Source organism: Anomaloglossus baeobatrachus, chromosome 5 (assembly GCF_048569485.1).
Source record: "Anomaloglossus baeobatrachus isolate aAnoBae1 chromosome 5, aAnoBae1.hap1, whole genome shotgun sequence".
Classification (NCBI taxonomy): Eukaryota; Metazoa; Chordata; class Amphibia; order Anura; family Aromobatidae; genus Anomaloglossus; species Anomaloglossus baeobatrachus.
This window is the reverse complement of record NC_134357.1, coordinates 24,464,643-24,490,725: the sequence shown is the minus strand read 5'-3', so window position 1 is coordinate 24,490,725 and position 26,083 is coordinate 24,464,643. Positions and strand designations below refer to the sequence as shown.

Sequence of the window (26,083 nt, the reverse complement as noted above, 5' to 3'; positions counted from 1 at the left end):
GAGGTTCCCACGGTCCTCTACCTGTGATCACAGATAACCTGACCTCAGGTGACCTCAGTAAAGTCAGTGAGCTCACCTGCATCTCCTGGCAGAAAACAGCTGTTTTTTTGCCAACAAATGCAGATTTGGTGCTGAAATTTTACACTATATTCCTGCAAACCATTCTACACCTCCTGGCAAAAAAATTGCTCATCCCTGCGGCTCAATCTCTGTCTGAAGCTCTCAGTTGGCAGTCCTTGTTCTATGTCCATGCGCCGTGCCTTCAGATGTAGCAGAGCTAGAATTTTCATGGAACCTCGTGCGGATTACGTCAGACCTGGGTGTTTTTGGGGTTAACAAATCGGTAAAAGAGTGTTTTTTGTATTTTATTTCAAATAAAGGATTCTTTCAGTGTTTGTGTTTATTTCTTTTCCCTTACAGATTAGTAAAGGGGGTCTCATAGATGCCTCCCATTACTAATCTAGGGCTTAGTAGCAGCTGAGAGCTGCCATTAACCCCTTATTACCCCAATTGCCACCACACCAGGGCAATCGAGAAGAGCCCGGTAAAGTGCTGGGATTGTACCATCTAATGCATGTGCCATAAAAAGATGGGAATACCCCTAGAAAACTGCATCTAATTCCGGGAAAGTAGTGGTAGGAGGACAGCGGTGCCTGCATGACTTATCCCAGTACAAATCCTTCCTGTGATCTAATGCAGAACAATAAGAATACAAACTCTCACAAAGGTTCCTACCATGAGTGATTCCCCTATTATTAGACCTCACCAGTGACAACGGTCTGTGGGAGTCTGTGACTCACAGAGTAAAATGATGAATGTGGAGAATCCCTGCCTGACAGTGATGGCTGAACCCACAGATCCACACATCATATATGTAGAGATGCTGGAGCTCAATTCATTCATGAATGTGATGTCAACATCATGGTGAATCCTCCGCACAACTAATCATTCAAAGAATTCACACTTAAAGGGCAGGTACTGTAAATAGTGTTACAATGCTGCCTGGCTGCTGTACTGAAAGTGTGGCTACCAGGAGAAAACAATCTTATTTCCTCCCAGGAGCAACCGGCTTTCAGTCAAAAGACTGTGTATGGAGCGATTATAGTCACCACTCACAGCACTACTCACTAAAGTGTGAGCACAGTCTCTAAGCAGAACTGTGCAGTGTGATCTGTCAATCAATGTGCTCCAGGCATGCTTAATTATAGTTATATTCTTGTACATAGGGGCAGTATTATAGTAGTTATATTCTTGTACATATGGAGTACTATTATAGTAGTTATATTCTTGTACATAGGAACAGTATTATAGTAGTTATATTCTTGTACAAAGGGGGCAGTATTATAGTAGTTATATTCTTGTACATATAAGTGAAAACTGTGGAAAAAGAAAGCGCAATAGGGTCTTACCCCAATATATATAGGGTGAAGCAAAGAATAATCCTACTCACCAATTCGGGTTGTGACAGTCACAACACCTATAGCAGCATGTAACACCAAGTCCCGGCAGCGGTCCCCAAGAGGCAGATAACAGAGAGTAGTAGAGAATGGGTTTCACAGCCGCGCGGCTGTGAAACCCATTCTCTACTACTCTCTGTTATTCTTGTACATATGGAGCAGTATTATAGTAGTTATATTCTTGTACATAGGAGCAGTATTATAGTAGTTATATTCTTGTACATAGGAGCAGTATTATAGTAGTTATATTCTTGTACATAGGAGCAGTATTATAGTAGTTATATTCTTGTACATAGGGGCAGTATTATAGCAGTTATATTCTTGTACATAGGAGCAGTATTATAGTAGTTATATTCTTGTACATAGGGGCAGTATTATAGTAGTTATATTCTTGTACATAGGGGCAGTATTATAGCAGTTATATTCTTGTACATAGGGGCAGTATTATAGTAGTTATATTCTTGTACATAGGGAGCAGTATTATAGCAGTTATATTGTTGTACATAGGGAGCAGTATTATAGTTGTTATATTCTTGTACATAGGGGCAGTATTATAGTAGTTATATTCTTGAACATAGGAGCAGTATTATAGCAGTTATATTCTTGAATATAGGGGGCTGTATTATAGTAGTTATATTCTTGAACATAGGAGCAGTATTATAGCAGTTATATTCTTGAATATAGGGGGCTGTATTATAGTAGTTATATTCTTGAACATAGGAGCAGTATTATAGCAGTTATATTCTTGAATATAGGGGGCTGTATTATAGTAGTTATATTCTTGTACATAGGGGCAGTATTATAGTAGTTATATTCTTCTACATAGGGAGCAGTATTATAGTAATTATATTCTTGTACATAGGGGCAGTATTATAGTAGTTATATTTTTGTACATAAGGTTAGTATTATAGTAGTTATATTCTTGTACATAGGGAGCAGTATTATAGTAATTATATTCTTGTACATAGGGGCAGTATTATAGTAGTTATATTCTTGTACATAGGGGCAGTATTATAGTAGTTATATTCTTGCACATAGGGGCAGTATTATAGTAATTATATTCTTGTACATAGGAGGCAGTATTATAGTAGTTATATTCTTGTACATAGGGGGCAGTATTATAGTAGTTATATTCTTGTACATAGGAGCAGTATTATAGTAGTTATATTCTTGTACATAGGGGCAGTATTATAGTAGTTATATTCTTGCACATAGGGGCAGTATTATAGTAATTATATTCTTGTACATAGGAGGCAGTATTATAGTAGTTATATTCTTGTACATAGGGGGCAGTATTATAGTAGTTATATTCTTGTACATAGGAGCAGTATTATAGTAGTTATATTCTTGTACATAGGGGCAGTATTATAGTAGTTATATTCTTGTACATAGAGGCAGTATTATAGTAGTTATATTCTTGTACATAGAGGCAGTATTATAGTAGTTATATTCTTGTACATAGGAGTAGTATTATAGTAGTTATATTCTTGTACATAGGAGCAGTATTATAGTAGTTATATTCTTGTACATAGGAGCAGTATTATAGTAGTTATATTCTTGTATATAGAGGCAGTATTATAGTAGTTATATTCTTGTACATAGAGGCAGTATTATAGTAGTTATATTCTTGTACATAGGAGTAGTATTATAGTAGTTATATTCTTGTACATAGGAGCAGTATTATAGTAGTTATATTCTTGTACATAGGGGCAGTATTATAGTAGTTATATTCTTGTACATAGGGGCAGTATTATAGTAGTTATATTCGTGTACATAGGAGCAGTATTATAGTAGTTATATTCTTGCACATAGGGGCGGTATTTTCATAGTTTGGCAGTCTAATACTTGACGGCTATATTTATTAGTTACTGCGGGTATAATGTCATCTGTAATAGGTTTGGCAATGCTTCGGAGGACAGCTTCTACCGCTGGAGCATGATGGGGGTGACATTCAGAATACATAATGATATTTCAGGGACCCGTTTCCTTACATAAATGACAAGGCCATCGATTTTGAATATTTAAACAAAGTGAAATCGCTCGTTAAATGTAAAATCGGAAAAAAGTTAGAATGATATATGGAAGGTTATACGAGTGTCCTCCTGAGATGGGGAACAATATGGTAATATTATGGCCGCTGTCACTTCGGGCACCTTGTGAGTTTTAATGATCCAAAGATTACGTTCTCTCCGGCAGAAGAATGAAGAAATGACGCTCCACAATATATACAAGAGATATATAAAAACGTGTTATTTTCTGAAGGGTCTTCTGGATCAGGGGGAGGTTTGGAGAATCTGTCTCATCCACTTCTCTCCCACTCCTTCCTGCTGAGAAAGCGGCTTCTATCCAAGATATAAGGCGCCTTCTTTGGGTGCAGGATTAAAGGAAGGATCCTTTATGATGACGACTTATCTTACGAGGATCTAACTCACAAAAGCCTGGCATCAAAAACACCGAGCTGAGGATGTCATCTCCAGATTGTGCCTTGTGGAGCCTTCCTGCCTACACCCGAAATAATACAGGGCCTTGCAAAAGTATTCATACCCTGTGAACATCTCCATATTATTTCACATTACACCCACAAACTGGGTGTATGGGTATTGGGTGATCCCAATGTATTTTATTGGGATCTTATGTGATACCAAACACTAAATAGTATTTGTGAAGTGTAAAGGAAATTATACATAGATTTCTAAATATTTTAACAATATAAATCTGAAAATTGTGATGTGCATTTGTATTCAGCCCCGGAGTCTGTACTTTGTAGGACCACCTTTGGCTGCAAATACTGCTGCAAGTAATTTGGGATCTGACTCTTCAGCTGATTGGGCACGGAGCTCTGATTTTGGGGAGAGGGAAGTCAGTGCTGATTGGGCACGGAGCTCTGACTTTGGGGAGAGGGAAGTCAGTGCTGATTGGGCACGGAGCTATTACTTTGGGGAGAGGGAAGTCAGTGCTGATTGGGCACGGAGCTCTGACTTTGGGGAGAGGGAAGTCAGTGCTGATTGGGCACGGAGCTCTGATTTTGGGGAGAGGGAAGTCAGTGCTGATTGGGCACAGAGCTCTGATTTTGGGGAGAGGGAAGTCAGTGCTGATTGGGCACGGAGCTCTGACTTTAGGGGGATGAAAGTCAGTGCTGATTGGGCACGGAGCTCTGACTTTGGGGAGAGGAAAGTTAGTGCTGATTGGGAACGGAGCTCAGAATTTGGGGAGATGAAAGTCAGTGCTGATTGGGCACGGAGCTCTGACTTTGGGGAGAGGGAAGTCAGTGCTGATTGGGCACGGAGCTCTGACTTTGGGGAGAGGGAAGTCAGTGCTGATTGGGCACGGAGCTCTGATTTTGGGGAGAGGGAAGTCAGTGCTGATTGGGCACAGAGCTCTGATTTTGGGGAGAGGAACGTTAGTGCTGATTGGGCACGGAGCTCTGATTTTGGGGAGAGGGAAGTCAGTGCTGATTGGGCACAGAGCTCTGATTTTGGGGAGAGGGAAGTCAGTGCTGATTGGGCACGGAGCTCTGATTTTGGGGAAAGGGAAGTCAGTGCTGATTGGGCACGGAGCTCTGACTTTAGGGGCATGAAAGTCAGTGCTGATTGGGCACGGAGCTCTGACTTTGGGGAGAGGAACGTTAGTGCTGATTGGGCACGGAGCTCTGACTTTGGGGAGAGGAACGTTAGTGCTGATTGGGCACGGAGCTCTGACTTTGGGGAGAGGAACGTTAGTGCTGATTGGGCACGGAGCTCTGACTTTGGGGAGAGGAACGTTAGTGCTGATTGGGCACGGAGCTCTGATTTTGGGGAGAGGGAAGTCAGTGCTGATTGGGCACGGAGCTCTGACTTTGGGGAGAGGAACGTTAGTGCTGATTGGGCACGGAGCTCTGACAACAGAAAATCAAAGCCAACTTATTGTTTCGCCTTATAATATATCTCTAGCCGCTTTCTTGCAGTCCCATGTACATTTAAAAAAAAAAAACACTTTGAAAAACAGGAACAGGAAGACCAGATGACAGGTTCCCTTTGAGCATCCACTCGTCCCATTAATATGAAGTGTGAGGTTTTACTAGTGACTGTTTTATGTCTGTAGGGTGACTGGCGCCAGTGTACAGCAGGTACACACATAGCGGAATACACTGGCATTGAGCTGTCTTTCACGCCCGTGTGGGTGGATGAGAAGATTTCTTCTGGAGGGATGTGGTGGGCTTCTAGCAGGTTTGAGGTTTGCCAAAGCTTCGCTCTGATTTACCCATCGCTTCCAAAAATCACAGGTTTCGTCACAACCGAGACCCCTCGAGTCAAAAATAAGATCTCAACAAAGAATCGGGTATAAATTAAGAAATAAGGAGCAAAAAACACATTAATTTCCTCCTCATTGATGATGCTCCATCTAAATATAGTTTCTCCGCTCACATCATAGTATATGAATCAAGCAAGGAAAGGGAAAAGCGTGCCATAATGGCTAGACCTACTGTCACGATCGTCTCCCTGCATGTTAAGACCAGTGAGTCTTTGGACTGCAGCCTCTCATCTGGCTCTTTTCATTTCTGTTGGCACTGAAGTGGTTAAGTGACAGTTTTGCTATTGCAGCTTTTCCAAAGCAGTTCCTTGCTGAGTGATCAGCTGCACTTACTAAGTAGTCACGCCCTTCAGCTTTAAATAGTGGTGTATCCCACCATTCCCTGCTGAAGATACAAAGTTATGTCCTGGCCACTTTTGAGGAAGGTTCTGCTAGTCTAGTTCCTGTGCTCAGGCTATATCCTTTGGTTGTTATTTTACCCCTGTTTGTCTTTACTTCCCTGGTGTGTTGTTAGTGCAGCGATGAGGTCTAGTGAACCCCACCTGCCCCTCACTAGTCAGGGTTACTATAGGGTCTTCCGAGGGTCCCAGGTTCCTGTTCAGCGGCAGTTGCGGAGACTGTATAGGGACTGGTGAGGAGCGAAGGTACAGTTGCAGGTGAAATTGGGAGTTGCCCACCTACCCCTCTCACTAATTCCAGGGCATCCCTTTGTTTTTGTGTCCCCTTTTCGTGTGTTTTTTGTTGTGCATCAGATGCCCAGAGGTCTTAATGCACCTTGTCATGCTTGTGTGAAGCCCCGCGAACGCTGTGTCGGTGCATTACCTTCAGGGACTCCACTCGGCTGGATCTCCGTCACTGGTAGGAAATCTTCTGTTTGATCGTGACGCCACTCTCAGTATTGCGGTCAGTGGGGACCGCCACTGCAGGTTAGGGGTGCCTGGGGCTGATGATATGTGCAGTCAGATGTAGTAGCCTCCTGAGAGTGAGGCATGCCCCAGGGTCCAGTGTAGATGCGTAGTACTACAAGTCGCAGAATGACTCACACAGGCAGAACTGTCTTTCAAGGGCTTTACTCACATTTGATGGCAGGGTGAGTAGCCCGGGCGTAGCTGAGATGAACCAGGTTGGAACCAGGTATCCTTCAGGCTGACTTTATGAGGGTGACTACCAACTCGCCTTCCTTAGCCCTTGGTGGTTTGGGGTGACCCCGACTTTTAGTCCCTATGGGGGTCACCCAGGGAAGTTGCTGAAGCCTCACTCCCCTTCGTTTGCCGTGTGCTTGTCGCCTGGGCCAGATCACTCCAGCTTCTTGCCTCCTGTGAGCTATGGGCCCTAACTGTGGCTACGTGGCTGCGGCTTTTTGTGGTGTTGTGGCGTGGGCTTTGAGAGCCCCACACCGGCAGGTTTAGCAAAAGAAAGCTGGATCTATCTCCGCTTCGGGATCTGCCGCCCGTTTGGGCCTGGTACTCTCTAGCAGTCTCCTTACTTCCCACTCCGTGCTCTCTCTTTAGCTGAAGATGGATTTCGGGTAGCACTCCTAGTTGACCGTTCTCCCCCGTCAGTAGCCACTGCGCGGGCGCTGTTAGACAGCAACAGCCCCACAGGTCTGCTCCTCACTGAGCCCTATGGAGTTCTGCTCTAACTGACTCACTGCCCCTCCTCTCCTGTTCTTGCCTACGCCACCTAGCAACCAGACTCTCTTACCACACCCCTTGAGAGGAGATGGAGGCTTTTGGCCCCCTCCACTATTCCAGTGAAGGTCAAGGCTTTTCCCCCTCCTGGGATCCCCAGGGGTCCTCTCATGGGTACATGTGTGAGAGCTGATTACTATGCGCCTGTGTTCCACACCCCTGTCAGCCTTCTGGATTACCTGTATTGTACTGTCCCCAGCATGGGTGCAGTACTCAGTGGTGCCTGACCAAGTCAGGGGCGCCACATTCCCCCTTAGTTATCACCAGCACGTCCTCGGGCTGCAAGACAACATTTTTTAAAAATGCATAAAACATTAAAACATGTAAAACATTTTAAAAGCACCAGGTACCATACATCACCACCCTCCACCCACAAGTCCGTTAACCCACCCAAACCCCTTTCACGTTGGCCGCGGCTTCAGCCACTTCTGGCAGGATGTAGAGGCGGCTTACATGGGCTGGTGGTCTTCAGGGCATACCTGGCCTGGTGAAGCCGCGCCTTCAGCCACTTCTGGCAGGATGCAGAGGCGGCCTCCACAGTTGGTGCTGACCAGGTACCCTCTTTGTGGTGGAGAGCCAGGCCCCATAAACAGGCATGCTCTCTGGTCGCAGGTGAGCCAAGGCCCTATATACGGACGGGCTCCTCCTGGTTGCAGACGAGCCAAGCCCCTAAACAGGCTGACTCTGGTGGCGGTGGTGCCCTTTTGGTGTAACTATTTACACTGCGAGAGTTTGTGGCTATAGCCAGTTCATAGCCTTAAGGTTTATGGTTTTTCTCACAATAGTTTTTGTGGGCACATTACTTGAACTTGAGAACGTTGCAAAACAAACTTTTTAAAACTTTAACTGGTAACTTCTTTCTTTACTTTACTCCTCCATTTCACCAGGGCTTGGGCCTGTTGGGCTGCGGCACCTGCTGCTTTCTTGCTCTTTGTCGTCGTCTGAGGTAGTTTCATCTGTAGGTTCCTTGTCTTTTCTTTCTTGATCTTCATCTGTTTCCTTTGTTGCATCTGTTTCTTTATCTCTGTCTTTTCTTTCTTCTTTGGGACATGGTGCTACATCAAGCGCATACAATCCTCTTTCGCCTTCATGCATAGTGAATTGTACTGTATTTCCCATCTTTAAGTTTCTGCCAGGGTGTCCTCTAGGCAGATGAGCGTTCACATCTCTTCTGTTGACAAATATCCCTTCTTTGATACCAGGGGCTACAATGAATCCATATCCACTTCTCAAATTGAAATCCTCCACTACTCCTCTGCAAAGGGGTCCTCTGACCTGGGCTTTGGCTCTTCTGAGGGACCGTTTTTCTTGTAGGTCTCTGGCTGTGACTTCTCTCTGCTCTGGAGACTGTGGTGCAGGGGACAGCGTTGTTCTGTTGCGACGCCTTGTCTTGCGGGCTGGGTTTTGCCGGGCTGTTACTTCAATGCCTGCAGGGCCCCAGGTGAGGTTTCTGGGCTGATCTTCGTCAGCAGACGGTGTCAAGTCCTCCTCATCCCAACGTGAATAGGGTAACATCTCCGGCTCTGAATATTGCTCCACTGCCGGTGGCTCCGGAGTCAGCTCCTCAGCTTCCTGGCCTCCTCTCCCCTTTAGTTCTTCGCTGCACTCTGGTTGTGGTAGCGCTGGAGATGAGTGGTCCTCAGCTGGTCTGGGCGGTGGACTCTCTGGCGCGGCTGCAGGGGTTGCCTGAATCTCCTTGGGGGTATGCGGAGGGAGCAGATACCGATCCACCATCTCTTGTGGGAACTGGGCCTCTAGGTCAGCCTTCAGCTTCCAGTATTCGGGGTCCTCTCCTATCAGGGTCTTCCTAGCAGGGACCTCTTTGGACTGGGGAGCGGTGTCTGCTCTGGCCTTGCAGGCCGGGGTAAATGATGAGGTAATCTCTTCTTGGCGGGCCGCGCCTGGCATGGCGGCGGCCTGGTCTTGGCGGGCCGCGCCTGGCATGGCGGCGGCCTGGTCTTGGCGGGCCGCGCCTGGCATGGCGGCGGCCTGGTCTTGGCGGGCCGCGCCTGGCATGGCGGCGGCCTGGTCTTGGCGGGCCGCGCCTGGCATGGCGGCGGCCTGGTCTTGGCGGGCCGGGCCTGGCATGGCGGCGGCCTGGATCAGTGTCGCTGTTGCAGGGGGCTCTGTGCAGGCTGGGCTGGACGTCGCTGCAGCAGTCTGGGCTTGGCGGGCCGCGCCTGGCGTGGCTGCGGCCTGGTTCAGCACCTCACTTGCGGCGCGGACGAGCGTTGCTGCGGCGGTGGGGTCTCGGCGGGCCGGGCCTAGCAGGGCGGCGGCCTGGGTCAGCGTTACGCCTGCGGCGCGGATGAGGGTCGCGGTGGCAGCCGGTTCTTTACGGGCCGGACTGGGCGTTGCTGCAGGGACCGGGCCTTGGTGGGCCGAGCAGGGCATCGCTGCGGCCGCTGGGGCTTGGAAGGCCGCACCTGGCGTGGCTGCGGCCTGCTTCAGCGTCGCCGCACCGGACGCCTCTTCGGGGACCGCGGGCGTGGCAGCAGGGGTCGGGGCACTTGCGCTGGCCGGGGCATCACTCGACTCACCCACCGGTGGCAGCATCGGGGTCTGCGTCATCGCCGTCCTGTCTGGCACTCGGCGCGCGGCTCTCCTTTCATAGGCCCGAACCGCCGCGGTCATCTCCAGCATTTCCATTCGTTCTTCCCGGATCTGCTCCACAACCCGGGTCTCCAGTCGGTCGCAGAACTGGGCCAGCTCCCGATACCACCAGGCAGCGGAGCCCGGTTCTGGATTCCTGCGGTCAGACGCCATTTCTTCTGCGCCGTCTTCTGCACGATCTCCCAGCCGTGGACTCGCCGTTGCCTCTGATAGCAAGCTGTTCAGTTTCTGCTCTGCCTCTTTCAGCAGCTCCTCTCCCAGCAGCAGGCTTGTGGCTCTCTTTCCTTCCCGCCGTCTCTGGACGCTTCCACTCTCATAGCTGGCAAGGTCAGAACTCTGCAGGGGATCTCTGGGTAGCCACACCTCTTCGTGGGCGGTAACTTCTTCCAGCGCGGGCTGCTGTTGTTTTTCAGCGCGCTTTTCATGGTGGCAATATGGCGGCGCTTCCAATTTTTCAAGCGGACCGCCCAGGCACATGGTCACCTGTCTGAACAGGTCTAGTCCTTATCCTGTTCGTGACGCCAGATGTGAAGCCCCGCGAACGCTGTGTCGGTGCATTACCTTCAGGGACTCCACTCGGCTGGATCTCCGTCACTGGTAGGAAATCTTCTGTTTGATCGTGACGCCACTCTCAGTATTGCGGTCAGTGGGGACCGCCACTGCAGGTTAGGGGTGCCTGGGGCTGATGATATGTGCAGTCAGATGTAGTAGCCTCCTGAGAGTGAGGCATGCCCCAGGGTCCAGTGTAGATGCGTAGTACTACAAGTCGCAGAATGACTCACACAGGCAGAACTGTCTTTCAAGGGCTTTACTCACATTTGATGGCAGGGTGAGTAGCCCGGGCGTAGCTGAGATGAACCAGGTTGGAACCAGGTATCCTTCAGGCTGACTTTATGAGGGTGACTACCAACTCGCCTTCCTTAGCCCTTGGTGGTTTGGGGTGACCCCGACTTTTAGTCCCTATGGGGGTCACCCAGGGAAGTTGCTGAAGCCTCACTCCCCTTCGTTTGCCGTGTGCTTGTCGCCTGGGCCAGATCACTCCAGCTTCTTGCCTCCTGTGAGCTATGGGCCCTAACTGTGGCTACGTGGCTGCGGCTTTTTGTGGTGTTGTGGCGTGGGCTTTGAGAGCCCCACACCGGCAGGTTTAGCAAAAGAAAGCTGGATCTATCTCCGCTTCGGGATCTGCCGCCCGTTTGGGCCTGGTACTCTCTAGCAGTCTCCTTACTTCCCACTCCGTGCTCTCTCTTTAGCTGAAGATGGATTTCGGGTAGCACTCCTAGTTGACCGTTCTCCCCCGTCAGTAGCCACTGCGTGGGCGCTGTTAGACAGCAACAGCCCCACAGGTCTGCTCCTCACTGAGCCCTATGGAGTTCTGCTCTAACTGACTCACTGCCCCTCCTCTCCTGTTCTTGCCTACGCCACCTAGCAACCAGACTCTCTTACCACACCCCTTGAGAGGAGATGGAGGCTTTTGGCCCCCTCCACTATTCCAGTGAAGGTCAAGGCTTTTCCCCCTCCTGGGATCCCCAGGGGTCCTCTCATGGGTACATGTGTGAGAGCTGATTACTATGCGCCTGTGTTCCACACCCCTGTCAGCCTTCTGGATTACCTGTATTGTACTGTCCCCAGCATGGGTGCAGTACTCAGTGGTGCCTGACCAAGTCAGGGGCGCCACACTTGCTACACCCGACGAGCCACGTACACTGAGAATAAAGGGACCCAAAGTAAAGACAAATTTGGGTCCTTGTCCTAGGTCTTCAGACAAGACCTCGGTCACCCAATAAACCTCTGTCTCCAAAATGTGCAGTTCTGCACGGTGCTCCATTTTTTTTGCAGAGATCTGGAACAGATGTTGAGGGATATCTTGCCAAAGGCATCCTTGACTATCATCCGATTCTTCCTCGTGTCTTTAGTTGGCACAGTTGTCACCTGTAAGCCAACTCTGGAAGAAATTGAAATCTATTTTCACCAGTTAAGAAGACTTTTACAAACTTATTCAGAAGCCCTGATTGGTGAGCAGGATATAAATTGTTTTATATAATTATTGATCAGGATTTGCAAGGTTATGATCTTTGTAATATACTCCATTACCTTATTTTGCTTCCTTTTGCCCCAATCTCAATGCTGAGTGTGCTGTTTTATATTCCTTGCTTATGCACTTAGTGCAGCTGATTTGAACTGTAGTTGTTCCAAAATTCCATACTTCAGTGTGAGCTCCTCTGCTCCCTCCTATCATGCTAGGTACAGGGAAGTACCAAGCGAGCAACGAAGGGAAAGGAAACCCTGTGTCTAGGGAAGGGGGAGATGGTGACCCCTGACCAAACCTACCGCTGGTCCCTGGGGTCCCTCACCAGGGGGATCAGCATATTTAGGAGGATAATTAAATGGAACCAAGAAGTGAAATACTTGTTTACGTGAGAACATACATTCTTCATCCTAGCCGTACACATATAAATGCACACGTGAAGCGAGGCAGAGGTACACCATGAATTCCCTCTATACAAGATGGAGAAGGAGATACATGGGCTGATGTGGTTTGTGGCTTCTTCTGCCCCCACCTTCCGCAGTCAGGGTCCTATGTCTCCATATACAGGGGCTTCACAGCAAGTGTAAATTTCCTGCACAAGCGAGGAGACCACAAGAGAAAGGAGCGGAGAATGTAAGAAATGAGCACAAAAAAGTGACTTAATATCTGTAAAACAGCATACGGTTTTATTCTTACCCGTTTATAGTTTATAAATCCTGGTGTCTTGTTTTGACCATTCTCTAAAAGCCAAAATGGGGCCGAATACTTTCGCAAGGCACTGTATATAAATATATTCTATGCAATAAAACCAGAGGTGTATATACAGTACCATACGCTCACTGTGAGTTCCCCCAATAACTAGCCGTCACCTTATCCGTCAATCAGCGGTCAATGCGTTTGCGGCAATTGGTGGCAGCGGTGGGATATCTGTGTGACCTCCTGGGCTGCCTCTTTGACTTCCCTTCCAAACTCATATGTTTTACACAAGGGCAGCATTTACAGTCATTGGCCTAGGCCAGATGATAGTATGAAGAGCTAATATCAAGTATCTTATCTACTAATCTCTTATCTACAGACTGGGACTTCTCCGGACACATTATAGATCAACAGGAAAAGTTTGCAAAGTCATTTCAGCTTTTTGCCATGAAGGAGAAATTCTATGGATTCTGCTTAACCTTCCTATGTTTCCAAACGTGTAAGTAAAGTAAAGTAGATGTTGTCACGTTGTATATAACTCCCTGTCATTGGATAGTAAGGTGGGCCTCCTGTGTACCCCATTCTCAGGTTTGCCCGATGCTTCTAATAGATTAGCTGTCATGATCCAGGACCGGTATTCCCCACTCCAGAGTTTCCCAGACCCGGTCTGGTCATGTCAGGGGTTAACTCCCATCAGCCTTGTTCTGGTTTCAGGAGACACTATATCTGGGCGCTGCACCAGCATTTCAGTGCTGGTTATAGTTTTGCTCTGCAGGCTATGACTGGCTCTGGTGAGATTTTCTGTTTGATCTGACTCCTTGTTACCATGCCCTGACCTGTACCCTCCCCCGTTTTGACGTCTGTCCCAGTCCCTGACTTCCCACTCTTGTCAGTTGTTTACCCATCCTGGTTCATCCTCCTTCCCTGATTTGTGTCTCCTCACCCTCTTGTCTTCTGTTTCCTGGACCCTTTGTGGTCCCTCTGCATACCTGATCTCCCGACATCTGACCTCGGTTCTGTTTTCTGACCTGATCTTGATCCTCCCTCTGGACTGACTTGACTGTCCCAGCTAGACCCTGACTGCTTGACTACTCTATTGCCCCCTGGTGGTTCGCCTGTGAACTGCCTACTGAAGTTACTCTGCTGTACTTCAGCCTCCTTTCTGTTACAGTATTACTTTAACTCTCCTTCACTACTCTGCTGCCACCTAGTGGGGAATACGCTGTACTACGTCTTACCAGCCCTTTGTACAGCGTGACAATAGCAAAATGAAATAGTAACTTATTGCTATTTTGTTTCAGGTCTCTCGTCAGCGCTCGGTGATAAAATCCTGGCTGAGATTGGAAATACAGTGTCTCTCCCATGTAATAAACCATCCGAAGGGGATGTCGAGTGGTTAAAGGGGGGAAAGACCGTTATTAAATATAGAGGCAGCAGAAAAACATTTGGTTCAGCGGCAAAAGGTAAAAGTAATATAGAAACCGCAGCACAGAAATATAAACGCATGTCCAGGTGTATACAGACAATATTCTGTTTTTTTGTTGTTTTTTTTTTTGCTTTTTTCACTTTTGTTTTATATCCCATATTCCAAAAACATTCACTTCTTTTACTTTTGTGGTGAAGTAGCCGGTGAGAAAAAAAAGATTATTTGTTGTGGGGTATAATGAAGAAAAAAAACTGAATTTCTTCACTAAAATGTAAATATTTCCGTTATTTCAAGTATGATTACAGTTGTTTATTTTGCTTTTTTTATTAGTTGCGCTGTGGAATATTTTGGCGCTATAGAAATAAAGATTATTATTATTATTAGTTTTACTTTTTTTTTACAGTGTTTATCACAAAGAATAAATAATTTATTTAAAATGTTTTGATTTTTATGGATGCAGTGATCTCAAATATCTTTATTGTATTATTTTTCTTTTTTCTTTGTATTTATTTATAGAATGAGAACAAGGAAGGATTAGAATTGTAATGTTTTTATTTTGAAAAGATTGTTAATTACTTTTAAACAATTTTTTTTCACAAAGAACTTCAACTTGTGATTAATTGATTTCAAGTATAATACATAGCAAAAATTTTGCATTGCCATTTAAGTTGAGTTGTCATTATCTTGCCCAATTTTCATCATTATGAAATGACTCTGCCCATCCTGTCTCAGTCTATACAGCAAAGCTGAGAAGTGGGGTGTTTGAAACACCGAAGCAACCACCTAATTTATGTGAAAATGGGAATATTGGAACATTTTTGTGTGGATAATAAAGAAAGTTGGTATTTTATAGTGAGTGATGTAGAACAATCATAGTTCCAAGACATCAGAATGTGTTAAAAAGACTTAGGTATATACTAATAGATCACCACAGACTGAACATGAGTCAACAGGGTGATGCAGCAGCAAAAAAGGCAAACACCGTACCGTATTAACAGAAGCATAGAGTCTAGATCATGTGAAGTCATTATCCCCCTTTACTCCTCTTTGGTCAGACCTCATCTGGAATATTGTGTCCAGTTTTGGGCACCACATTTTAAAAAAGACATCAACAAACTGGAGCAAGTTCACAGAAGAGTGACCAGAATGGTGACTGGTCTGCAAACCATGTCCTATGAGGAATGGTTACAGGATTTAGGATTGTTTATCTTGCAAAAGAGAAGACTGAGAGGAGACTTAACAGCGGTCTACAAATATCTTAAAGGCTGTCACTCTGTAGAGGGATCAGTTTTATTCTCATATTCACAAGGAAAGACTAGAAGGAATGGGATGAAACTAATGGGGAGGAGAAGAGGTTGGACGGACATCTGTCTGGGATGATTTAGCGAATCTTGCTTTGAGCAGGGGGTTGGACTAAATGATCCGGAGGTCCGTTCCAAATCTACCATTCTATGATTCTATGATCAGTTAGAAGCTGTTGAATAAAACTTTTTCCAAACTTGACGTACAGAATATGGACAATATTTACACATTTTTTGCACTTTACAATCTTGTTAATTTCAGATGCAAAAAGTTACAGCATCTTATCTGACAAAACCAACGACCTAACGGTGATGGACGTTAATCTCAAGGATTCAGGCACTTACACTTGTAAAATTCAAAATACTGAGATCAGAACGGTGGAACTCTTCGTCTTTGAAGGTGGGTTATGGTAGAAAAATACATCAGTTATTGGGACGGGAGTTCTCAGCAGAATATTTATACAGGAGATGTGGAAATCCACCCAAAAGTAAAGACATCTGTGAGTGAGGAACAGGCTCGGACTGGCCCATAGGTGTCCTGCTAGGTAGAGGGAAATACCAAGCAAATGGAGAAAGGGAAAGGAAACCTTATGTTTTGGGAAAGGGGAGATGGACCTCTAACCAAAGCTACCGCTGGACTCTGGCTTCCCTCACCATCCTAGATAGGTTCCGCACCTATGCGCCGAGATACCCGACCCTGGCTGACCCTGAAATAGGCCTAAATAGGGATTGGATGGGATGAGCGCTTAGTCAACCCCACTAAGCTCTAAAGAAGACACAGGGATAACAAATAGGGGGGAACTGAATTAATAACTTATCTCCAGATGACTCAGGGAGAGGAACTGCAACAACAACGTTCCTCCAGATGAATACAAGCCGACTGCTTGCACTGAAGACTTGTCAAGGGTATTTGACCTATCACCAGCACAGAGTAAGGTGGAATGAGGGTTTTTAAGGACACCAAGGAAAGTGCTTGATGAAAGCAGCTGAAAGGGTGAGGAACTCCGCAGGGTCCTAAAGGGAAAGGGATAAACTACAAGCAGAGGACATACATAAGATAACATATACAACAAGCAGGAATAATAGAAGGTTAGGGTACAGTTTATGCATCCAAACACTGTGACCTTCTATAGTCGGACACCACAGGACTGTTTGTCACCTCGTGATAGCAGGAGAGCCGGAGAATCTTCCGGTGGGCCCCTTGATAGAAATACAGTACATCCCTTACCGTCAAAACATAATCAGTATTTGACACAATACACTTGTTTCACTATTTACTGACAAAGGAACCATCTCATTATTCATTTTACAATCTACCCAGTATATTATTATATAGAAGCATAGGTACATTTGTGAATGTAATATTTACAGAGTCATTGTTACTGGTGGGCCCCTGCTGCCCCAGTCTGACAGTGGCAGGGAGTGTAGCAGGTATGGTCTGGGGTCTGAAATTTATTAGCTCACTGATTGGCAACCATACTGTCAAAGGAACATCAGTCAATCCCAGGAGCAGCACAATTGGACATTGGACCAAGGGATGGTGAGCACAGCACAGTTTGTTTCTTTATAATAACCTTCAGCTGGGGGCCAACATTTACTGAAAGGGAACAACTCCCCTAAACCTAGGGCTTTGGGTGTGGATATATTTTTAGGGTCTAGATTGGGTTATGTTGGGTTTGTTATGGCATCTGAATTAATTTATGGGATCGGGTGGGAATTATTTTGAGGTTCTTGAATCCATTAATCAGACTGGTTTGGGGTCAGAATTCTTTTTGAGGCCTCATTAATTTTGGAGACGGATATAGGGTTTGGATTTATTTGATGCCCACCATTTTTTAAGTATATGGCAGATACTGTGGGCGGTACGATTGCCCCGTCCGGCTCTGATCATCTAGCTGCTGTTGGATTTGGACCTTCATAAAAGATGTGTTTGGGTTTTTCTAGAGCAAGTTTGTTTACCCTACGTTCCTTCTCATCCAACTTTTTTGTTGTTTTTTCCCCGGCAGTCTCCGTATTCCCTTCTGACAATCTTCTCCCATCAGAAGACCTGGTGTTGGATCTGACACCATCATCGATTCCAGGACTCCAAGTGTCGTGGGAGAAGAATGGGATTGTGATGTCGAATAGTCCTAAACTGGAGGAGAACAATGTGCAACTGAACGGCGATTACGTGTGCCGCCTTACGATGGATGGTGGAAACAAACTCAACATCACCACACGTATCAGAGTTTCTGGTATTAGACTCTACCATCTCTATCCATGATCTGTGCCCGGGTGACCACAGTGTAATGCTCGCTGCCGGGGATGGTACTGCGGCGAGCAGAAGTGGACCCACTGGACCAAATGGTGGACCTGGGCTTACCCTTTGGTGGGAGGTGCAACACTAAGCGCCCACTGTGAAGCCGACGCCAGGTGCCACTCCCAGGGCAGTGACCGGGACTGTGGCAGCTGACCCTCAGGGCAAGGACGGATACAGGTGCAGGACACCTGAGGCTGATAGTTCAGCCAGGATGGACGGACAGAGTCACTAGTGTAGCAGATGCAGTGGGGATGGCTGAGGCTGATAGCACGCCAGGACGGGCAGTTACAGTCACTAGTGTAGACGGGGACCACCGAGACGGCTGAGGTAGATAGCATGACCAAAACGGACAGGTAGAGTCACTAGTATAGCCAGGGACCACCAAGGCGGCAGAGGCAGATAGCATGGGCAGAACGGACAGGTACAGTGTAACTAGTATAGACAGAGACCACCGGGAGGCTACGGCAGGTAGCATGGCTAGGACGGAGAGGTATAGTCACTAGTATAGACAGGGACCACCAAGACGGCTGAGGCAGATAGCATGGCCAGATCGGACAGGTACAGTTACTAGTATAGACAGAGACCACCGGGATGGCTGAGGCAGATAGCATGGCCAGGACAGACAGATACAGTCATGAGTATAGACAAAGACCATGGGGATGTTTGAGGCCGATAGCACGACCAGGATGGACAGTCATCAGGGTACCGGCAGGGCAAGGATACAGGAATGTACACTGGCTCGGACATAGACAGTGGACAAGGGGACCTGACAACTAGCTAGCTAGGGAACTGAACTCTAGCTAACTAACAACGTTGACCAGGCACCTCCTCTAGAGGGAGAGTGCCTTAACTATCCAGTGCCTCTCAGCGATAGGCTGAGAGGCACTTCCAGAAAATGACGCCCTGGTCTTGTAATAGAAAGGCAGCTGTGCGCGCACGCCCCAGGAGCACCTCCTGAGGACCTGTGTGGCATGCCCAGACTCCGGGAGGGGGAAACAGAGGAGGCCCATGTGGAGCAAAGCGAGGAAGCCAATCAGGCCTTTGCGGGTCAGCCATGGCAGTGAGTCGGTATCTCTGCATGGAGGAGAGCGAGCAGTGTAAGGGTGCTGGCGCTACACACAGTGTGCAGAGCTGTAATATCTCAGCTCTATACACCATATAGTGGCTAGTGTTGGTACTGCAGCTCAGCACCTATTGAAATAAATGCAGTACCGATAATGGCCACTAGGTAGTATGCGGAGCTCTATAGACTGAGTACATCTGACAAGATAACAGCTGATTGGTGGATGACCACCACCAATCTATTATGGATGACCTGTCCTGAGGATAGGATGAGTGTGCATGTCTACTCCAGGCAAATGTTGAGTTTCAGAATCCACATTCACAACCAACCAAAGCCCACACGCCCACCTACCCTCAAAATTGGCAAAAATCCCCTATTTACCATTTATACTCACTTTGGCAACTTTATATACGTGCTAGACAAAACTTTTTTTTTTTTTAATTGGATAATTAAAGGGTTATTTGTCATATTCCTATAGTATTCCTGTTGGTCTAGAGTGTTTTAAGTGGGTGATCCTTAATTTCTCTGGTGGTCTTGATTAATCAAAGGGTTAATATTGCCACCGGTGTTGATATAGAATAGTAATGGGTTAATATTTATTATCCCTGGAGATCTGGGGTGATTTATATTCGATACTCAGGTAAATAATAAAATTCTCGCTGCCTGTGACCACCACTAGAGGGAGCTCTAAGCAGCTCCCATTGAACTCACTGCCCGGTACCAGAAAGCCCCTTTCCCAAATTTTACCAATAATAAGAAGATCACCCTTCGATCTCCTTTTGATGATTTTTGCAGGATTCCAGGATTTTCCTTCCATAGTCTACGCCTCAAACAAAAGTCCGGTCACCATCCTGTGGATCTTCACCTTTGAAATTCGGAAAGGTCCCATGTCCTCCGATACCCACGTAGAAGAAGGGTCCATCAGTTACTCGTCCCAGATCCTCAATCAGCTCAGTGTCACGGAGGGTGCCGCCAGCTGGCCCGAAAAGAAAGAGGCGAAGGAAGCCTCCGAGAAACCCAATGACCTGAGTGTTCAGCTTCTCAACCCTAAACATGGCAGATACCAGCTGGAGATCCTGCTAAAGATCGGGGACAGAAGGAAGAAGCTGACGAGGGAGGTGTGTGTGGCCGGGCTCACAGGTAAGGCACATCCAGATATCTCTCCAGGAACGGATGTGGAGGGTTTGAGATCATGTGTTGGGGTCTCATTCTTCCTAACAACAGAAATATTCTTTTCAAGCTCTGCTTTATTATCTCACAACCCTGACTTATTATCTCACAGCCCTGACTTATAATTTTAAAACCATGACTTATTATCTCAGAGCCCTGACTTATTATCTCAGAGCCCTGACTTATTATCTCACAGCCCTGACTTATTATCTCACAGCCCTGATGTATTTGTCTCAGAGCCCTGACTTATTATCTCAGTGCACTTAGTTATTATCTGAAAGCCTTGACTTATTATCTCAGAGCCCTAGTGTAGAATCTCAGAGCCCTGATTTATTATCTCAATGCCCTCACTTATTATCTCAGAGCTCTGATTTATTATCTTAGAGCCCTGATTTATTATCTCAGAGACCTGACTTATTATCTAAGAGCCTTGACTTAACATCTCAAAGCCATAACTTATTATCTCACAGCCTTGATTTATTATCTCAGAGCCATGACTTATTATCTCAAAGTCTGAGTGTTGAATCTCAGAGCCCTGCTTTATTATCTTGGTGTCCTGACTTATTATCTCAGATCCCTGACTTATTATCTCAGTGCCCTGACTTATTATATCATTGGAGCCCTGGTATAGTATATCTGTATATGTAGTATCTCAGTCTTGATTTATTATCTCAGTGACCTTGCTTATTATCTCAGATCGCTGATTTATTATCTCAGAGCCCTGATTTATTATCTCAGAGCCTTGATTTATTATCTCATTTCCCTTGCTTATTATCTCAGATCCCTGAGTTATTATCTCAGAGCCCTGATTTATTATCTCAGTGCCCTTGCTTATTATCACGGATCCCTGATTTATTATCTCAGATCCCTGATTTATCTCAGAGCCCTGATTTATTAAGTGCCCTTACCTATTATTTCAGAGTCCTGACTTATTATCTCAAACCTCTGAATTATTATCTTAGAGCGCTGACGTCATTTTTTTGTTTTTTTTAGTTCATTAAAAAAAATGCGTGGGCTCCTGCTGCATTTTCTATTGCTAGCTAAGGGTAAGCCAAGCAGCTACTGGCTGCTAACCCCCACTGCTTAGTGTTACCTTCACTGGCAATGGAAAATCCAGGGAAGCCCTTTTTTTATCTTTTTTTAATTTTTTTGCCCAAAAACTAAAAAAAAAAGACATGGGCTTCGCCATATTTTTGTATGCTAGCAAGGTACAGCAGGCAGGTACTGGCTGCCCTATAATCCCCAGCTGCCTATTTGTACCTGGCTGGGAACCAAAAATATAGGGAAGCCCTTTATTTAATTATTTCATGAATTTTATGAAATAAGTAAAAAAAAACCCAAACAAACAAAAAAAAAGGACGTGGGCTTCGCCCAATCTTTATATCCAGCCGGGTACAACTAAGCAGCTGGGGACTGGAATCTTCAGTGCAGGGTGGCCCAAGCTTTCTGAACCCCTCCACTGAGAATTGCAGTCCGTAGCTGACCAAGAAAATGGCGCTTTCAAAGAAATGCCATCTTCTGGCGCTGTATCCAACTCCTCCAGCGGCCCTGGTGGCGGGTGGCACGCTGGGTAATAAGGGGTTAATACCAGCTTTGTTTTACCTGCTGATCTAAAGACCGAGATTCTTAATGTCAGGCCAAGTTTGACCAGGCCATTAAGAATCTCCAATAAAGGGTTAAAAAAAAGACACCACACAGAGAAAAAATACTTTATTAGAAATAAATACACAGATACACTTAGGGACTCCATCTTTATTACTCTCTCTCACCCTTCCATGATCCTGTTCTCCTGTCTTCTTCAACCTGGCGCTGGCAAGGTGTCTTGGGGCTGCACAATTTCCTCCGATCAGCTGTTCTCCTCTTCTGTTGTGACCGTGCATGCTCCCGCGGTCACAACAGAGCAGAGGATGCGAAGGCATATGCACCGCCCTCTCAGTTTGAAGATTAGAACAGCAGGGGGTAAGGCGGGCTTTAGAAAGATGGCGCCGGAAATAAGCGCTATGTGCAGGCGCCAACTCCGACACCATGTTACTGAAAAGAAAAATTAGCATAGAGCCAGAGAGAGGGAAGAACAGGCGGTGGTCGGGTGGGGGGCAGGAATCATGTGCATAACCCGCCCGGATTTGATCTGCAGCGGTGCAACTGTCAATAAAAAAGCTGCCAAATTTATAAGCTTCACTTTCTTGGATTTGAAAGCCTAAACATCCGAGCTGCCCACTAATGGTATGTAGATAAGCAGCCTGATAGCGCCAGTACAGCACTGGCTTTCGGTTATATACGAAAATCCTGATGACTGGTTCCCTATAAAGCCGGCTTATTTTATCACAAAAACATCTACTATGCTACAATTAAACTTATCTCAAAGCCTGACTTATTCTCTTACTGCTCTCCAGGCCTGACTTATTATGGTAAACCTTCACTTATTATCACATAGCCCCTACTTATTTTCTTCCTGCCCTCACTTTCTTTCTCAGGGCCTGACTTTTTATCCCAGTCTTCACTTATTATCTCAGAACCCTATCTTATTATCTCAAAATCCTGATTTCTTTCAGAGCCATAACTTATTTTTTCAAAGAGTTATCTTGAAACCTTTACTTACAATCACAGAGCCCTCACTTATTATCTCACAGCCTTCACTTATTATCTCAATATTTTGCTTATTATCCCAAAGTCTTATTATTTCAGAGTCCTGACTTATTATCTCAGAGGCTTCACTTATTATCTCAGAGGCTTCATTTATTTCACAGCCATCACCTATTATCTCAGAGTTTGACTTATTATCTCAAAGTCCTGACTTATTATCTCAGAGCCCTCACTTATTAGCTCAGACTTTTCACTTATTATCTCAGAGTCTTCACTTATTATCTCAATCTTTGCTTTTAATATCAGTCTTCATTTATTATTTCAGAGTCCTGACTTATTATCTCAGAGCCTTCACTTATTATCTCAGAGGCTTCATTTATTATTTCACTGCCATCACATATTATCTCAGAGTTTGACTTACTATCTTAAAGTCCTGATTTATTATCTCAGAGTCTTTGCTTATCTCAGAGCCCTCACTTATTATCTCAGAGCCTTCACTTATTATCTCAGAGCCCTCACTTATTATCTCAATCTTTGCTTTTAATATCAGTCTTCATTTATTATTTCAGAGTCCTGACTTATTATCTCAAAGCCTTCACTTATTATCTCTGAGGCTTCATTTATTATTTCACTGCCATCACCTATTATCTCAGAGTTTGACTTACTATCTCAAAGTCCTGACTTATTATCTCAGAGTCTTTGCTTATCTCAGAGCCCTCTTGTATTATCTCAGACTTTTCACTTATTATCTCAGAGCCCTCACTTATTATCTCAGAGTCTTCACTTATTATCTCAATGTTTGCTTTTAATATCAGTCTTCATTTATTATTTCAGAGTCCTGACTTATTATCCCAGAGCCTTCACTTATTATCTCAGAGGCTTCATTTATTATTTCACTGCCATCACCTATTATATCAGAGTTTGACTTACTATCTCAAAGTCCTGACTTATTATCTCAGAGTCTTTGCTTATCTCAGAGCCCTCTTGTATTATCTCAGACTTCTCACTTATTATCTCAGAGCCCTCACTTATTATCTCAGAGTCTTCACTTATTATCTCAGTCTTTGCTTTTAAAATCAGTCTTCATTTATTATTTCAGAGCCCTCACTTATTATCTCAGAGCCCTCACTTATTATCTCAGAGTCTTCACTTATTATCTCAGAGTCTTCACTTAATATCTCAGAGTCTTCACTTATTATCTCAGAGTCTTCACTTATTATCTCAGAGTCTTCACTTATTATCTCAGAGTCTTCACTTTTTATCTTAATCTTTGCTTTTAATATCAGTCTTCATTTATTATTTCAGAGCCCTCACTTATTATCTCAGAGCCCTCACTTATTGTCTTGCAGCCATCACCTACTATCTCAAAGTTTGACTTATTATTTTAGTTTTTGCTTATAATATGAGTTTTCACTTATTATCTCAGTGTCTTGACTGATTATCTCAGAATCCTGGCTTATTATCTCACAGGCCCACTTAAATATCTAAAAGCTATACCAATGATCTCAGAGATCTGATTTATTGTCTCAGAATACAGAAAATCCTTTTGAGTTTAAGAAAGTAGCCTTTAATGTCAGAGGACCTGACTTATTATCTCAGAACCTTACCTATTATCTTTGAGATAAGGGATATATAAAAAAAAGCAATTGTATCAGAGCTTAATCTATAATTTAAGAAAAAAATCCAATACTTTCTCCTGCTGTGACCACTGTCAGGCATCTGGCTTCTTCTTCTTCCTGACCACTGCAGCCAATCAGCAGCTGCTGATCAGCTGCAGCCTTGACGTTTCCTCTGAACTAGAAGAAGCAGAGTGATTGGCTGCAGCGGTTAAAACAGCAAAATAGAGCAGTGGTGTAAGCAGGTAAGTGAATAAACTCCATTAATGTATAAAATAACTTTATGAAAAGTGAAAACTATAATTCAAAATGTCACAATAACTTTCAATGAAAATCATCTGAACAATAGAAAAGCACAATTCTTACCTGAGCCGCAAAAATAAGTGTATGAAGTGCATAAGACGTTTCCATGAAATGATGGGATGCTGCCTATCGTTACCATGGTTACCAGAAAGAGATAATTAATAACAGCAGATCTGATCTCTCCCATGTCACGGTGAGGTTACCAAGGATGCAGCCGTCACTTTCCGACAGAAATTCTATTTCTAGAATCAATTCTCTTACATCTGCCATAATTGGGGAACTGAGAAGACGACGGGGAGAAAAATGTTCTCGTTATTGTAAAACCCAGAATGAATGAGAACATCAAACACTCGGGGCATGTTCACACCAAGGAATGTTCAAATGGATTTTTAGAAATATTCTGCATGAAATATTCCTGCCGCTTCCACTAGATGGTGCTAAAGAGCTATATGTATGCGAAGAGCTCCCTCTAGTGGTGGCCGCAGGTGATCAGAATTCCATCTTTTCTTATGTTTTGCTTATTTTCTAAAGTCACCATCCTTTTTCACAGTGTCCGATTCAGAAAGTGACGTCCCGGTGGACACCAATGTCCCTCTCCACTGTAACATCAACTGCATAGAAAGCAACCAGAAACTTTGTTGGCATCAAACAAATACCAATCGTGAGACGTGTGGACAAGAGGGGAAGGGATCTCTGATCGAAGAAGTCACAGTTGGAGATGAGGCTGAGAACACCTGGATCTGCAGTGTCAATGATGGGAAAAAGCGGATAATCAGTGCCAACGTGACACTAAGTAAGGGGGCCCTAAATATGTCTTAAGGGGTTTTGTCAAGTCCTGATTTTTGCAAATAGAGACAGTATTATAGTAATTACATTCTTATACATAGTGGCAGTATTATAGTAATTATATTCTTATACATAGGGGCAGTATTATAGTAGATATATTCTTGTACATAGGGGCAGTATTATAGTAATTACATTCTTATACATAGTGGCAGTATTATAGTAATTATATTTTTGTACATAGGAGCAGTATTATAGTAGTTATATTCTTGTACATAGGGGCAGTATTATAGTAGTTATATTCTTGTATATAGGGGCAGTATTATAGTAGTTATATTCTTGTACATAGGGGCAGTATTATAGTAGTTATATTCTTGTACATATGGGCAGTATTATAGTAGTTATATTCTTGTACAGATGGGCAGTATTGTAGTAATTATATTCTTGTACATAGGGGCAGTATTATAGTAGTTATATTCTTGTACATAGGGGGAGTATTATAGTAGTTATATTCTTGTACATAGGGGTAGTATTATAGTAGTTATATTCTTGTACATAGGAGCAGTATTATAGTAGTTATATTCTTGTACATAGGGGGCAGTATTATAGTAGTTATATTCCTGTACATAGGAGCAGTATTATAGTAGTTATATTCTTGTACATAGGGGGAGTATTATAGTAGTTATATTCTTGTACATAGGGGTAGTATTATAGTAGTTATATTCTTGTACATAGGAGCAGTATTATAGTAGTTATATTCTTGTAC

The 26,083-nt window shown here is 44.7% G+C and overlaps 1 protein-coding gene across 2 annotated transcripts in view; it reads left to right on the top strand.

Moving 5' to 3' along the window:
• LOC142313229 (T-cell surface glycoprotein CD4-like) overlaps window positions 1–26,083 on the top strand; it is a 39,342-nt gene that overhangs the window by 9,189 nt on the left and 4,070 nt on the right. For both annotated transcript variants that reach the window (XM_075352214.1, XM_075352213.1), the window contains exons 2-7: window positions 13,153–13,272; window positions 14,075–14,236; window positions 15,763–15,900; window positions 17,507–17,734; window positions 19,658–20,002; window positions 25,085–25,327. In XM_075352214.1, the coding sequence (XP_075208329.1) occupies window positions 13,221–13,272; window positions 14,075–14,236; window positions 15,763–15,900; window positions 17,507–17,734; window positions 19,658–20,002; window positions 25,085–25,327 (1,168 nt within the window). In that variant the 5' untranslated portion in view covers window positions 13,153–13,220. The remainder of the gene's footprint in view (window positions 1–13,152; window positions 13,273–14,074; window positions 14,237–15,762; window positions 15,901–17,506; window positions 17,735–19,657; window positions 20,003–25,084; window positions 25,328–26,083) is intronic.